The sequence below is a fragment of the Ictalurus furcatus genome, chromosome 9 (assembly GCF_023375685.1).
Source record: "Ictalurus furcatus strain D&B chromosome 9, Billie_1.0, whole genome shotgun sequence".
Classification (NCBI taxonomy): domain Eukaryota; kingdom Metazoa; phylum Chordata; class Actinopteri; order Siluriformes; family Ictaluridae; genus Ictalurus; species Ictalurus furcatus.
The window spans coordinates 21,684,132-21,700,210 of record NC_071263.1 but is presented as its reverse complement, the minus strand read 5'-3'; the positions used below and the strand labels follow the sequence as shown (position 1 = coordinate 21,700,210).

Sequence of the window (16,079 nt, the reverse complement as noted above, 5' to 3'; positions counted from 1 at the left end):
AAATCCATCCATCCATCCATTTTCTGTACCACTTATGTTACACAGGGTCCTGGAGAGCCTGGAGCCTATCCCAGGGGACTCAGGTCACAAGGCAGGAGACACCCTGGATGGGGTGCCAACCCATCACAGGGCACACTCACACACTACGAAACCAAATATTAAGTGTTATTGACTTTAATTTGCTTCAAGACTTATATGTTCCTATACTTTTGCTTGACTAAAAATTTGATTGGGTGCTCTGATACAAAAGGTTCTATGTTTTATTTTGTTTACCACAGTGGTTTTCAAAGTGGGGGCCACCAGGGGGCGCCTGGGGGGCCTCAACAATTTGATGTGTAAAATAAATACATGATATATATATATATATATATATATATATATATATATATATATATATATATATATATATGCATTACTATAACATGTTATTTGTAACAATACATATTAAAATCACATTTGCTATACCTAACTTTCTAATTGCTAAACAGACAAAACATTCCTAAGATGTAGTTATTAATAAAAAAAAAGGGGGGATATATTCAGAAGTCTGTATTTTTAATGTGTTTTAAAGACATCTTGCAAAAGGGGGGCCTCGGTCAAATGTTAATGCCATATGGGGGGCCTTGCCCTGGAAAAGTTTGGGAACCCCTGGTTTAACACTTCTAGATGTAAATACCAGGAAATAAAAGCTGAAATCTTAATCTCTTGTCTCATATCCATCTTTTGATCTCAAACCCAGATGTCTTTTGTGTATAGCACAAACAAATGAATTAGACTTGTTGTTCCAGAAGTTTCAGAGGGGACTGTATATCTGATATTTTATTCCTGTAGACTACTTCAAACCCTCAGACTCAACAGTGTGAGATACAATTTGAAATTTTCATGAAAACATTTTGGACATAATTATGCAGTTATGGCACTAGAGTGCATTAAGCATTATGCCACAGAAGTATGCTTAAATTTTCATAAAACTTCTACTGAACAGATTCTCTCTGAGGACTGGAGGTCAGGTGGAGGGCAGTACAGTAGGAATAATGAAATTTATCAGTGTTAGTGTTTTTCCTATTTTTACCATCTTTATTGGTGTCCATCTGTCTGAAAATCTTGTCAGTTCTCTTCTCTGGAGTGGACTCATCCTCTGGCATCTTCATCACAGATGAAACCATCTTATAGATTGCCTGAAGGAAAAAGTCAACCTGTTACCTAATGTGCAACCTAGCAAAATAAATAAAGGTATATGTGTAGTTATTTACTACAATTTAGTAACTGTCTTTAAAATGAGACCTACTCAAATCGCTCATAATTCTGTAAAACTATGATTGTTTGGGGAAAATATGGACTAGAAAATCTTTTCAGAAGATTTACTAACTAATTAGTCCAGGTGTTTTCAATGTATTCTCACTCATAATCTCCATAATTTAAAGTCATGGGATTTTTAAATGTGTTACAATCATTCATGTCTTTCATTCCATTTTACCTTATTTACATAATTATACCTAATGAATATTCAGAGATTTTTCAAACTGGCTCCTTAGTATTCATGACTCCTATAAGCATACTTTCAAATTCTCTTTACACTTTCAAATTTTTTACACTGTATATTATTTCTATATTATTTAATTTTCTGGCTCACTAAAGCTTCTTACAGGTGTCCCAGAGGAAAACTGACATTAAAACAGTGAATAAAATGCACATTAGGCAGCGTAATATATGAATCCCCAGATATTTTGGATGGCAGGAGCACAGGGACATCTAGTCTGAAGGACGTTAAATAAATCAAATGAGCAATCAATTTTTCTGAATATATTAACACATAAGGTCATGAATGTTAAATGTTTTTATTTTTATTTAAATCGCTGATTAATTTGAGACCTTGGTATTGTACTGTTCCATTGGACAATATTATGAACATGTTATTCACATTTAACTGAATACACAATACAGTGCAAAAGTTTTAGGCACATGTAAAAAATGCTGTAAAGCAAAAATTCCTTCAAAAATAATAAAATGAAATGTTTTCTACATTTTAAATCGTTTATAAAGAGCAGGAAACATCACTAAACTAAACTATTTGGTGTGACAACCCTTTTTGAAAAAATGCTTCAGTAGTTTCAAGTACACGTTCTGTAGTTTTATAAGTAAATTGGCTGGTAAATTCTTCTCTAAGCATCTGAGAATCTGCCACAGTTCTTCTGGAGACTTTAGCTGTTGCACTTGCTTACTTTCTGACCCAACAGTGAAGTCATAAAATAAACATCTAAGACAAATTTAGCATTTAGTACTTGGTACCGAAGACAAAAAAATGATCTTAAATTTGTATTTTTAAGGTTTTTTCGGGCATTTTGGCAAAAAATTAGTTAATCACATAAACCTCATCAGTGGACGATACTTTATTAGTTATTTAATTAGATTAAGATATTACTTAATAAGGAACTGCCAAGTAGAACCTTATAAAAAATAAACAGTATTTGATCTTACAGTATAATAAAGTTCTGTGCCTGGGCCATGTTCAAAATGGACTTTATCACTGTCTGAAAATTTAGAAAAAGTAAATTAAAGTGTAAACTTTGTGGAGCTGTAAATGTAAAATTGTGAGTTTTGCTAGCTGGAAAGTCAAAATTTTGATTCAAAATATCTTCACCCAGATGGATCCTTATAATACTAAGGTCTGAGAATGTTATTTCTAAAACGTGTCAAACTTTAAATGAGAAATGTCTGCTCTTACCTGTACGATTTCCAACATCTCTGCTCGGCTGATATAACCATTGCCATCCAGGTCATACATACTGAAGGCCCACTTCAGCTTCTGCTCCAGCTTCCCTCGTGACGTCACACTCAGTGCGATAATGAACTCTCTGAAGTCAATAGTCCCATCACCATTAGTGTCGAATGTTCTGAAGACATGCTCGGCAAATTTGGAGGCGTCTCCGTATGGAAAGAAATTGGCGTAGATTTTTTTGAACTCGTCCACAGTGAGGTGACCTGTGGGGCAGTCCTTCAGGAAGCCCTTATACCACTCCTGCAGCTCGTGCTCACTGAACTCGGTGTTCTCGCGCAGATCGTTGAGCACCTCCGGCCGCAGCTTACTGTTCTGTTTCCCCATGATGCTGTTTCTCTTCTCTCTCTCTCTCTCTTCACAGTGCTCTCCTGTGTTCAGGCTTTGTCTTCTTCCTCTTATCTTCTTTGTCTTCTTTGTCTTCTTCCTCTTATCTCCTCACACCTCACACTCTGTCCAGTGACCACTGAGCAGAGAGACAGTGAGAGTGAGCTTATCATGTGGAATAAGAAGATAAAGTCTACGTGGCTGGTACAAAAAGATACTTCTTTCTTACTGCGGATGCCAGAATTTGCTTTTCTTTTTCGTTAAGATTTAAAATGTGCTACATTTAACACTGCATCTGAATTACAATGCTAAATGGTTTCAATATTGCACAGAGCTTAGTGTTTGGAAATAACAGCTAGGGTTAGAGCAAATAGTTTTTCAGAATACATGAGAGCATAACGCCATGTTAATTAAATATATATATATATATATATATATATATATATATATATATATATATTTTTTTTTTAAATCTCCAATCTCCATATCTGATTAAAAAAATATATATATTAACATACTGAAAACAAAGATAGAGAAACAAAAGACATAATGCATGTATTTAGAAACAGAGCACAGAGCAAATATTTATTTTTCTCTTGTCATGTAATTATGATGTTCTCAACTCATTATCTAAGCACGTGGGATGGAAATTTGGAGAGGTTTCACTCATAAAATCAGTGCACAAAATAATTAAAATTGTTTCAATGTAAATTCAAATATCTTTAAATAATTCATCAGCTAAAGTTTGTGTAATAAGGCTGTGTGTGTGTGTGTGTGGGGGGGGGGGGGGGTATTTAAACACGTCCAAGTTAATTTGTTGTCTGAGTACTAGGTTAGAGTCAATTCCTTACATATTCCTTCTTTCGCTTTCATGGTCCAGGCCATGCGCTGAAATGCTGCACCTGACCTTTAAGTGTTAGCTGTAGTGAAAAAACAATGTACTCTGGTCAGTACGAAAATATGCCCTGAGAGGTGACTAGCTTTGATAGGCTTAATGAAGACTGCAGCCTTGTTCCAAATGGCTATCCCCACTGTGATAAAATTATATGCATCCCACAGGCCTCGCTCTCATCGCTATCAAAAACATCCATTTCCTGCTCCATGTAACAAAGAGGACTTGGCTGGATTTAATGGATGCATGTGCAGAGGTTTATTGGATACACAGGGGTAGCTGGGTAACCAGAAGACAATAGTAAAAACACAGAGCAGGAATCAAAGTGCAAGAAACAATCCAAGTTTAAAACAGTGCAAAGCAGGTAAACAAGTCACATGGGTTATGCAAAGGCCAAAGGTCAAAACAGAGAAAAAGACCAAAACAGGCAAATCACCCAATCAATACTTCGTAAAGCATGCTGAAAACATTAACATTTAAAACAGGTGAAATAAATTGATAATCATGGCAATGATGATAGAGACTCTGGCTTGTGCTGGTGTTGCACTGTTTGCATGTGACAAATTTATTTAGCACCACTGTATGGATGTTCAATCATCTTCAGTACCCGCTTTATCCTGGTCAGGGCTGCACTGGAGACTATCTAGGGAACACTGGGTGTGGGCAAGAGAAATGTTTGTGATACCAAGAAAATTTGCACAAAGCCTTAGAACACATAAAAAAGTAAAAGGAGTTTTCCAAATATTTGGTTCAAGGTATAGGGCATTGCAGCAGCACACGGGTGAGCTGTGAACAGAACCTCTCTACTGCCACACTGCAGGATCATTCAGTAAATCAGTCAACACACCTTAGATCAACCTTATATCAACATATACTTATGTGCATACAACACTGAGAGACTAATACATAATAATCACATTTAATTTGGCATCACTACCCACAATCAATCCATTACTGCCTAAATTGGTTTAACTATGAGACAATATGGTACCTATGGATATTATTTATTCAGCCATGACATTAACATGGGATTATAACGGTGCTTTATAGTAATTGTGTTTTACATATTACATATTTAACCATAATACATTTTTTCTTATGTAACCGTGGGAATTTATGTTACTCTTATGACACTGCTATAGGTAGTATAGGTATAGGTAGTCGAGAAAATAAAAACCAATGAAGTCACGTGGTGACGTGACCTGAGTGGAGGTGATAAAAGCCACTGCAGCTCAGCACTCCACCTCTTTCGCTTTTCTCGCCTTCGGTTTACATCATAGTTTTTTTTCATCACATCGTCAAGTGCAGCTTTCTCAGAGCAGTGAAAATTCCCATTCAAAGTGAATTCTCCGGACTTGAGCCCAGTGTTCCCGGGATAGGCTCCAGCTTGTTTTTGTTTTTCCTTCTAATTGCAAGTTGGCATTAAGATGATGATGATTCAGCATGCTCTACAAAACATTAGTAGAAAAAAAAACTAGGAAAGTCTAGTATAGCTGAAGTTTGAGTAGCCTAAGGGAAACACTGTCAGTCAAAAACTGAAAACTTTCACCCATGACTTTCTGTCCATAAATAGTACTGTTGCCCGAGGAATGAAAATAAAAATCAATATCTCTTCACTCACAGGGAAAACTGAAGCTCAGACTATAGTTTAATAAGTTAGAGGTCATTAATATATCATAGGAGCATTAGCTAACCAGATAGTAGCAAATGTTTATTTCTGAATAAGTTAGCTATCAATATAAATGGTTAAATTTGAATGCCCTCATTCATATAGATAGCTGCTTTTAATTAACAGCATCTAATCTTCCTATGGGAGCAATTCATTTTTTTTTTGCTGTACGGACGGTTGGCACATTACGTTAGATCAGTTTGACAATTTTCACAGCCACTGAAAACACAAATTAATGTTGGTAGCGAAAGTTTTCAAAATGGTTATGATTACACTGATATATCTACCGTTATCCACTGAAACACTTGAGTGATTCAGGTTATCTTGGCTATCCAATGAAAAATTGGAGACATCACATGTAAGGGAAAACAATGATGGCACATGGTGTTGTACTGTATGAAAATAATCAACGACGGGGTGGTGTTTCCAAAGTTCACTTTTTTTTTCAAATAACTGTCCCGTTATTTGATTTGCCTGTCAGAACTTATAGATGATTAAATCAACTTCTATCACTTCTGACCAATCAGAATAGAGAATTCAGGAACACTGTGGTATAATTATTAGGACATATAGAAAAGCAGTTTTCAACCTTTAATGACCCTGAAATAGATATAGTAAGACTACCAGAACAATGAGAAACATCAACTTCTTCAGTGTGCATAAATACAGGGACCGCATTCATACCCCCCCACATCCACCCCCCCCCCCACCCACCCAGGTGGGTTCAAAACCAGATGTTGCATCAAAGTAATGTGCCAAGATCTGACACACACTACCTAATAATGAAAGAAATATCCACCAGCTGCCATGCCCAGACCAAATACACCTTCATACACATGCAAAGCTTACATCAGTGAAAGTAATACCTCTCATTACACCTTCAGTTTTACACCTACACTTTTACTGTTCATAGAGCATCTGGATCCATGACAGACTGTGCCATGTTTACCTGTTTGCATCACCTGTTTTCATGCTGCATCAACGATAATGCAATACAATATTACAATTCAAACTGATGGTGAATGACAGATTATAAAATTTTGGAAACTAACAGACCAAAGACTGCAGTGTTAAAGTCTGCCAGAGACTAAGCCAAATCCCCTTTTGAAGCATACTGATTCCCCATCTGGCAAAATGCAGAGGGAGAAATAGTGAATATTGATCAGAGGAAGAGATGTGTCCAGGGGAATGGAGTTAATTGCACAAAGCACAGCTCCTTGCTGTCATGAGCTCTGATGACAATAATAGGGCTGTGGAGTAGCTCAGGGAGTAGCGAACCAAACCACAATTCATATCACTGAGCGTGAAATGACATCTGAGTCACACATAAACCATTCAGTCACATTTATTTATTGGGGATTAGAAATGGGAGAAAAAAACGATTATTTGATTCATCATCATGCTCACAATTCTACATTAATACATAAAATATACACTTATACATAGAAATGTATGAAAAATATCAACAGTACCAAATATTAAAAATAAACACTATAAAATAAAGCTGTCTTACATAATTTAAATAATGGTTTCAATATGAACATGAATTATCTTGTAATTTTATACTACCATTGACAAAGAAAAGTGAGTAGTAAGTAATGGCTTTGCTATGCTTTTGTACTGCACAAAAGCAGAGAAAATTATGACAGCAATATCATATTTATACTTAGCATAAGCTTTAATGCTTCTGATTTGTTTTTTATATATTATGCTACCGTAATATTTTCCTGTCACTGATATGTAGCAATATGTAGTTAAACTCGACTACACACACACACACAGTAATAATTTACAGGGTGAATTTCACTAGGCTTCATTGTCACCATATGCTCAATACTTAGCAGTCCTTCCAGGATTCGAATTGCAAACTTCGGAGAAGCTTGCAATTCCTCAAAATTACCGCAAATTTTCCACAGATTTTGGCCAAGTCGTGTCATGTGACATCATCACAACGTGCATTCAGTCAAAGCCCTCTTCGATTCACGTGCATCGAACATGAGTGCAGCTAAAAGGTCTCATTTACCAACAAACATCACCGTGAAAGACTTCGTGCAATTGCAATTTTGCCAATTTAAGTAGTTTTCCACAATTTTTTTAAAAAGCCACAGCAAAATTAAGCATTTTTGCTGCAACAATCATAATTTAAAAAAAAAAAAAAAAAAAAAAAACCCTGTGAAATCCTGTACAGACTGACTTAGGCTATAACAATGTTGTTGTAGAAGCTATGTCAAATAGAACACCATTTGAGGTTTTGATTTGTTTATTTTGCGTATATAATTAGAAAACTGGTAAATAGATAAACATTATGATGTATTTATTTCATTTAGTTAAATTGTTTAGGAAATGTACTTTGATAGACCTTCATTAGGTAACTATATGTAGAACATGGGATTTTAAACATGGCAATGTTGAATTTTTTGCTTTCAATTACAATATTAAAGCTGCAAAATGAAATGTATTTTTGGTTAAAAATGAACAAAAATCAATTATTCAGCAACTACATAAAAAAAAAATCAGTGTTTAGAACTGTCTCCTTACCTTAGCATGATCCACAATGGTAAGCTTATAACAATGATTTGTATAACAACAATTTGAGCTGTTGGGTCAGATTTGCTGGGAAATGGCAGCTGACGTCATTGGTGACGTCATTCGTCTTTGCGTGGTCTTTGCGAGGCTTTTGAGAGGTGGCAAAAACTCAGAGGTACTGATACTGACGCAGAGAAGGCTTTTTATTCTGCTGTACAGGGAAGACATTTCAGTGGCTCAATAAGTAGCTAGCTATCACACTTATTCGCTTGATTCAGCTAGTTGTCGAGTTTCCTATGTTGTGTTTTTTTGTTTTTGTTTTGCTTTGGTCAGTGTGGTAAATTGCACTTATTTTCTGCTAGCTATGAGAGACAGCAACTCACATTTACTCCAAGAAAACTTGGAGCTAATATACGACCCAAATGTGTTGCCATGAGACGAATAAGCAACTGCAGCTTCAAAAACAAGCCCGATATTATTATAGCCTGTTACAGCCTCGATGTAAACAGACTGAATAAATGACCCTGCAACATATTAAACTGAAACCACTCGCAATTTGAAAAGCAAAAACAGATTTTATTTAATAAAAAAATCATCAAATGGCAACAAAATTATAGGGAGGACAGGCACTATCCACTCTTCTCTGATCACCTGCAAGCAGAACATTAGTGGAGAGATGGAAAAGGGGATTACATTATTATAACTACTATTAGTATATATGAATATGTTGTGCTTTTTTTTTGTTATAACCTGTAATAATTGTGGGAATGTGAAATACACCACAGCACCGATATTATTGTGAGGCTGTGAGCAGACAGTGTCAATGCATTGGAGAAAATAGCGACCATAATCATAAATAAGGAAGTCGCTTGTCAGATTTTCCTAACAAACAACCATATTTTTTTTAAAACAAGCCCAAAAAACCGCAAACCCTCAACCCATGATTTTTTCAAGCAACTTTAGAAAAAAAGAAGCCTAAAGTTGCGTATAACAAGCGGACTTGGCAACTCTGATAAGTATAACTTTAACCATCAGATTCATGGACGCAGAGGAGCAGTGCTGAAGCACAACCCACGTTTAAAAAATACTTTAAAAAAAAAAAAAAACCTCCGCAAGTAACTTATATTTCAAACAGAAATGGCAATAGACAGGCAAAAATTCAGTAGTGCTGCTTTAATGCTATTTTTTTTTTTTAAATGACAAATTTTGACAGCTGTATCTGAAATACATTATTTTTCATGATGGCTGAAAATATATGCACGGCAAGTTGTTAATAGGGAAACAAATCATAACGTAGGCTATAGGAAGAAAAAATGCAATGCATCAAGATGACAGCGTCATCACACCCTAAATCGAAATCTGATTAAATCATGAGTTCCCTAGAGATCAGTGCTGCTCCTGCATGACAACCCGTTTTAATGAATGTCAACTAAGAAAATATTGATGCTTTCCCCATCACAAACCCACTGACAAAAGAAAGAAATAAAAATTTGTTTCATGGATCTAGTTTAGTCTTTATGAACTTATTGAATCAGTCTCATTGTCCTCATACTTATTCATAAAGGCACAATGGAGAACAACAGGATATGGGGGAATAAATGCCCACAAAAATATCCTGTGGGTTTATGGGTAACAAAAGACTATACCTCTTCCGGCTGTTGCCTTAGCTTAAATAACTGACTCCTCCAGGGAAGGAAGGAGTTATTGAAGAAAGATCACAATACCTCAAAGAGGATGTTGACAGAAATACTCACATACACACAATCTCAGAATCGAGGTGAAAGTAAATCATCATTAATTAACAAGCAAGTTTACAATGCAGTAGTAATCATGTACAGTACTACGCCTTTACAGAAGTTTCATAATCAGGTTCCGAGAAGTTTTTCCTGCTTTTCTTCTCCAGAGTGGACTTTCTTCAGCTCTAAATATACAGTTATTAAATGCTACTACAGTAGAAGACACAAGGCTCTAGAGACTGCAGATAGACCTTTCACTCCCACAAATTCTAACAGTGAGAAAAGATTCTGTGTTTCAGTGGAGGTGTGGGACGTGCTTGCCTGTTTTGGAACGCTTCAAACCAATGAAAGAAAATGCTACACTATTGCACATAACGCCCAGAAACACAGCATGGATGAATTGTATACTGTATATACTGTATTATATACACACAGGAAGAGCAGAATGAGTTGTAGAGCTAGAAAACAGACCGATATATCAACCTCAAGCATGTTGCACAGGAGTATTTTCAAAGACTTCCTGAAAGTGGAGAAATGATGAAAATAGGACAATTTAAATACTATACAGTATTTACACTACTTTTATACAAGGAAGATAGACTGAAAATAACAGTCAATTGTATTTTTTAAAATTATTACTATTTGTAGCTGATTAGTGTTGAAATCAACTGATTACAATAATCAAATTATATCAACACATCGAAAATTGCACTTAGTGGGGACTTTAAGCTTCACATGAAGCATAAACCTTCCTTCCGAGCCAATTTTTAAAAACGCTTAAAGAAATAATCAAACATGTTTCGGTCTAATCTCAATCTACTGCACCTGTAGCATATATGCAATTACCACAGAAAATAATTTCAAAATCTTTCCCTGTACTGAGAAAATAACTGAAGACTTACAGAAACTTGCTTATAACAGGCATAAAGTGTTTGAAAGATTTTTTCATTAATTCTTTAAGATATTTGTAAAATAATCTGTAAATCTATATAATTCACCCTTTTGAGATGGGACTGCTTTTCCAAGGGAAAATGTATTACTAACCACAAAAGTGATGAGGCCCCCTTGGTTCTGCAAATAAATACTAAGGTGCCAACTGTGCTAACAAGAAACTCCTAGCAGGCAGAGAAAGAAAATAAATTCCCTAGTGTATATAATTGGACGAGACAGATGTTTTCAGATATGAGCCGAATAACAGTGAGAAAATGGTGAGGAAAATATGATGCCCTCCATTTCTTTACCAACCAAAGAGACCACAGTCCAGTCTTCTTGGTTTCTAGTGACTCACAATACAGTAGCGTGTAAAATCACAGGTTAAAGTTCACCTAGATAAGGTCAGTGCAAATCAAAAGTAACTTCTTTCAAGTAATCTTTCATGTTCCAGGTCCTTTCGGTTGCAAGGAGTCATAAACGAAAATGTATCAGCTGAATCATAGATGTTTGCACCACTCTGGATTCCGTTTACTGTATTGCTCAGCACTACTGCTGGAAATTTGGATAAAACCTCCAAAAGAACATCTTTGCCAAGATGTTCACTCATGTCTATCTCATCCTCATCTCATTTTATAATTTCTGGATTCCTCTGGTTTTCGGTCTGTAATAACTCAGTGGCGCCTTCACTGTGGCAGTGAACTCCTTCCCACACACAGGCTGTTACACCACGCGAGAGGAACCCAAGCTGTCAGCTCCTCTCTCTTTCTACTGCTCAGTATCTCACTCTTAACCCACCACGTGTGACCTTCAGTGGAGAGATTCTGACTGTGTAGAGGTGTGTTTCTTTTTTTAAAAAAAAAAGGAAAGGTGACTGCTCTGTGTGAAAAGAAACTTTTTTTTCTCTGGCAAGTTTGACACCTTAAAGCATTATAAAAGGCTGTGAAAGTAGCCCACGTATGTACGAACACTAGCCACTTTCCCCCCTCACAATTCCTGCTCAGAAATAGACTCGATTAAGCTGCAGAAACTGAGCTGCAGCCAAAAGACAATTGCACCACCATAGGGTATCGAGTAATTGATTTGCATTAATTTGACCTGAAATTTATTGTTATATTATCATATTATAAAAGAGATTGAAATTACATGCAGCATTTCATGAACTAATGGTGCTGTATTCAACTGAACAGCAACCATTCATCAACACTGTTACAAGAACTGGATGCTACCAGCCATATGTTCACATCAAACAACAATGGCTTCATCCCTCCCCCCCTTACTCCCAGTCCCCTGTAGCAATTTCTTTCACACCATCTGGTCCCAGCGACTGAGAGAGAGAGAGTGAGAAAGAGCTAGAGAGACAATAAAGCTACAACTCAGTCAAAGCTCTCATCATTAATGCATGTCCTCAGGTATTCACTCAACCAGGTCAACCCACAATGGAGTAACCTGACCAGGCCGCACGGTGGATACGAACAACACACACACATACAGGATAATACAAGCAGGATACGTTCTCCAAGCCAGAGTTCTTAATACGAATTAATGTGAACAGAAGTGCGGAGAAAATGTATTTAGCTGTTTATGAATTGCTGCTACGCTCAGCATTAAGAATAACAAATAATTTCCATGCAATACCAATAGTATAAATACAAAAAGCAACAGATGCCAGTTATTGGCATGTCTAAGTTTAGTGTCTTGCACTTTCCAGTCCCAAAGTGAACGCCTCCTTTCAACTGCTGAAGAATGTGGGCACACATAGCAATGTAGAACTCACCCATTCAGTATAGATCACTGCACAGTGCTAGGTTTTGTCAAACTAGGCATGTGCACAGGTACTGAAATACTAAAAGCATTATTCATGTGCTTATTATGGCATGCATCGCCATGAAGGCAGAAAGAAATTATGAAAAAGAATTGCTGCATCTGGTGGGACTTTTATATAGAGAGCAACATCGTTGTGGTGTGCAAGATATAGGGACTAGAATAAAATAAAATGAGGATGGGAGTGGGCAGCCAGATATGAAGCTCAAGGGACAAAAGATAACTCACTCTATGGCCAAAAGTATGTGGAAACACCTCCTAAATATTGGCCACACTCATTGCTAACAGGTACATAAACTCAAGCACATAGCCATGCAAAGATATCGGCAGTAGAATGGGTCATGATGAAGAGCTCAGGGACTTGTGGCATAAGATGTCATAAGATGCCACCTTTGCCACAAGTCAGTTCGTGAAATTCCTGTCTTGCTAGATCTGTGCCAGTCAATTTTAAATTGGATATTTCTGAAATGGAAGTTTCAACAACAGCTCTCCCACAAAGTGGTAGACCACGCAAACTCCCAGAGTGGGGCTGCTGAGAGTGTGTTTAAACACTCACTACAGAGCTCCAAACTGCCTCTGAACTGAAGTAACATCAGCACCAGAACTTTGCATCTGCACACAAGCCTAAGATGCCAAGCGACAGCTGGAGTGGTGTAAAGCATACAGCCACTGGACTCCTGCACAGTGGAAACATTCTTTGGATTGATGAATCATGCGCCACTATCTGATAGTCTGATGAATGAATCTGGGTTTGGTGGATGCCAGGAGAACGATACCTACTGTAATGCCAACAGTAAAGTAGGTGGAGGGATAATGGTCTGGAGATGTTTTTCATGGTTTGGGCCCCTTAGTTCCAGTGAATGGGAATATTTACAGCACAGCATACAGAGACATTTAAGACAAATTGTATGCATCCAGCTTTGTGGCAAAAGTTTGGGGAAGGCCCTTTCCTGTTCCACAATGACTATGCTCCTGCGCATAATGCGAAGTCCATTAAGACATGTTTTGACAGGTTTGGTGTGGAGGAACCCGAGTAGCCTGCAAAGAGCCCTGAGTTCAACCCCAATGAACACATTTAGGATGAATTGGAATGGCGATTGCCAGACAGTCTCTCATTCAACATCAGTGCCATCAGCATCATATTAGCATTAGCTCATGGTTTTGGAATGGGATGTCCAACAAGCTCATATAAGCGTGATGGTCAGGTGTCCACATACTTATAGCCATATAATGTTAACTTAACCTACAATGGACACAAATCAAGTACTTCATGTTTGCAGATTAATCCCAATTTATACCAGAAGCAACATCTCAACCAAAGTGTGACTTTTTTTTTTTCATTTTACACTAACATTTGTGTCTCTTTATTCACTGGCTTAGTATATACAGTGCTGTGAAAAAGTATTTCTTCGGTTTTTGTGTATATCTCATACTAAATAGTTTTAGTTTTTATTGAAGCAAGAAAAGTTATCCAACACCTATCACAGATGCGAAACACTAATTGCCTCCTTAAAATTAAAATCTGGTTGTGTCACCTTTAGCAGCAATAACTGCAGCCAAATGCTTCTGATAACTGGAGATCAGACTTTCACTTACTTCTAGGACTAGGACTTACTCCTACACTTTGGATCATTGTCATGCTGCATAATCCAACTGCACTAGAGTTTCAAGTTACGGACCAAGACCAGACATTCTCCTTTATGTTTCCCTCAGTTATTGCAAGTTGCCAGGCCCTGAAGCAGCACAGCATCCCTACACTATCACACTGCCACCACCATGGTTGACCGTAGGAATGATGTTCTTTTTGTGGAATTCTGTGTTTGGTTTATGCCAAATGTAACGGATCCCTGTCTTCCAAACAGTTCCACTTTTGACTCATCAGTCCACAGAACATTCTCCCAAAAGGTTTGAGGATCATCAAGGTGTGTTTTGGTAAAATTCAGATGAGCCTTAATGTTCTTCTGGGTTAGCAGTGGTTTTCGCCTCGCCTCTCTTCCATGGAAGCAATTTTTTACCTTTCTGATAGTGGAGTCATGAAAATGACCTTTATTGATGCAAGAGAGGCCTGTAGTTCCTTTGATGTTGTCCCTGGAACGTTTATGACTTCCTGGATGAGTCGTTGCTGTGCTCTTGGATGACTTTTGGAAGATCTGAAAAGGTTTAATACTGTGCTGAGTTTTCCATTTGGAGATAACGGCTCTCACTGTGAGTCCCTGAGCCTTTGAAATAGCTTTGTAACCCTTCCCAGGCTGATGTATTTCAATCATCTTCTTCCTCATCATTTCTCGAATTTCTTTCAGTTTTGGCATAGTGTGTTACTGGTTAAGACCTTTTAACCAACTTCATGCTGTTGAAAAAAGTTTTCCTTAAGTGTTGATTTGATAGAACAGGGTTTGCAGTAATCAGACCTGGTTGCGTCTAATCAAGCTGAACCCTATTATGAATGCAGTTTCATAGATTTGGGGAATTAGTAACTCCAGGGGCAAATAAATTTTCACACAGGCACAGATGGTACTGGATAACGTTTTTGCTTCAATAAACAACTAACAATTAAAAACTGTATTTTGTGTTTACTCAGGTGGCCTTTGTTTTATCTTAGATTTTGTTATAATTTCTGAAACAATTTAGTATAATATATACACAAAACCAGAAGAAATCAGCAAATACTTTTTGACTGCACTGTACAACGTAACATGGAAATATCTCTTGTGACTTTAAGATTACTATAAACCTGCACTGCCAATGTGGTCATATAGAGTTTGTTAATCCAATCAGATTTTCAAACATCCTGTCCACAAATATCAAAGTTGTAGCCTTTTAAGCTGCAGCAGCTATAGTTTGCAGAGTTTGAATTTTAACAGACACCAAAGTGTTCTATGCTAAACCCCAATGGCTGAAATATTGAGCTAATTTTTAGTAACATTTTGCTGTGTGTGTGTGTGTGTGTGTGTGTGTGTGTGTGTGTGTGTGTGTATTTTTAGATTTCATTTAGATTTAAGCCATATTAACTATGGTTTATTTTCCTCTACTAGTTGTAAACATAGATCTATTCACTAACTCTTACAGATATATGAATAATAAAATTAGGCTAGAAGGCATGCAGACTTTGGAGAACATTGGCTTCCAACACCTCTGTTCTTTTATAAGTAACAATGACAATCATTGTGTATGTCAGTCTGGTTTCGAAGAAGCATCATAGTACAGAAGCAATGCAGGCTAAAGTGTTTAATAATCTATTGCCTGGCTCACACTGAGGATAGATTTCGGCTGTAGTACTGTAGTGCTTGACAGATAGCTAGATGCTGGTTGATCTCAACCTTACAAGAAGATGAAAAACATCTAGATTGGACTATTGTAACATGGTGCTTGCTTGCTGCCCTGCTGACTGATTAAGTAAGT

The 16,079-nt window shown here is 37.0% G+C and overlaps 1 protein-coding gene across 2 annotated transcripts in view; it reads right to left on the bottom strand.

Annotated features, from left to right (window-relative positions):
- LOC128612508 (hippocalcin-like protein 1) overlaps window positions 1-16,079 on the bottom strand; it is a 31,876-nt gene that overhangs the window by 4,348 nt on the left and 11,449 nt on the right. For both annotated transcript variants that reach the window (XM_053632787.1, XM_053632788.1), the window contains exons 2-3: window positions 2,726-3,242; window positions 1,073-1,178 (exon numbers count right to left, since the gene is read on the bottom strand). In XM_053632787.1, the coding sequence (XP_053488762.1) occupies window positions 1,073-1,178; window positions 2,726-3,103 (484 nt within the window). In that variant the 5' untranslated portion in view covers window positions 3,104-3,242. The remainder of the gene's footprint in view (window positions 1-1,072; window positions 1,179-2,725; window positions 3,243-16,079) is intronic.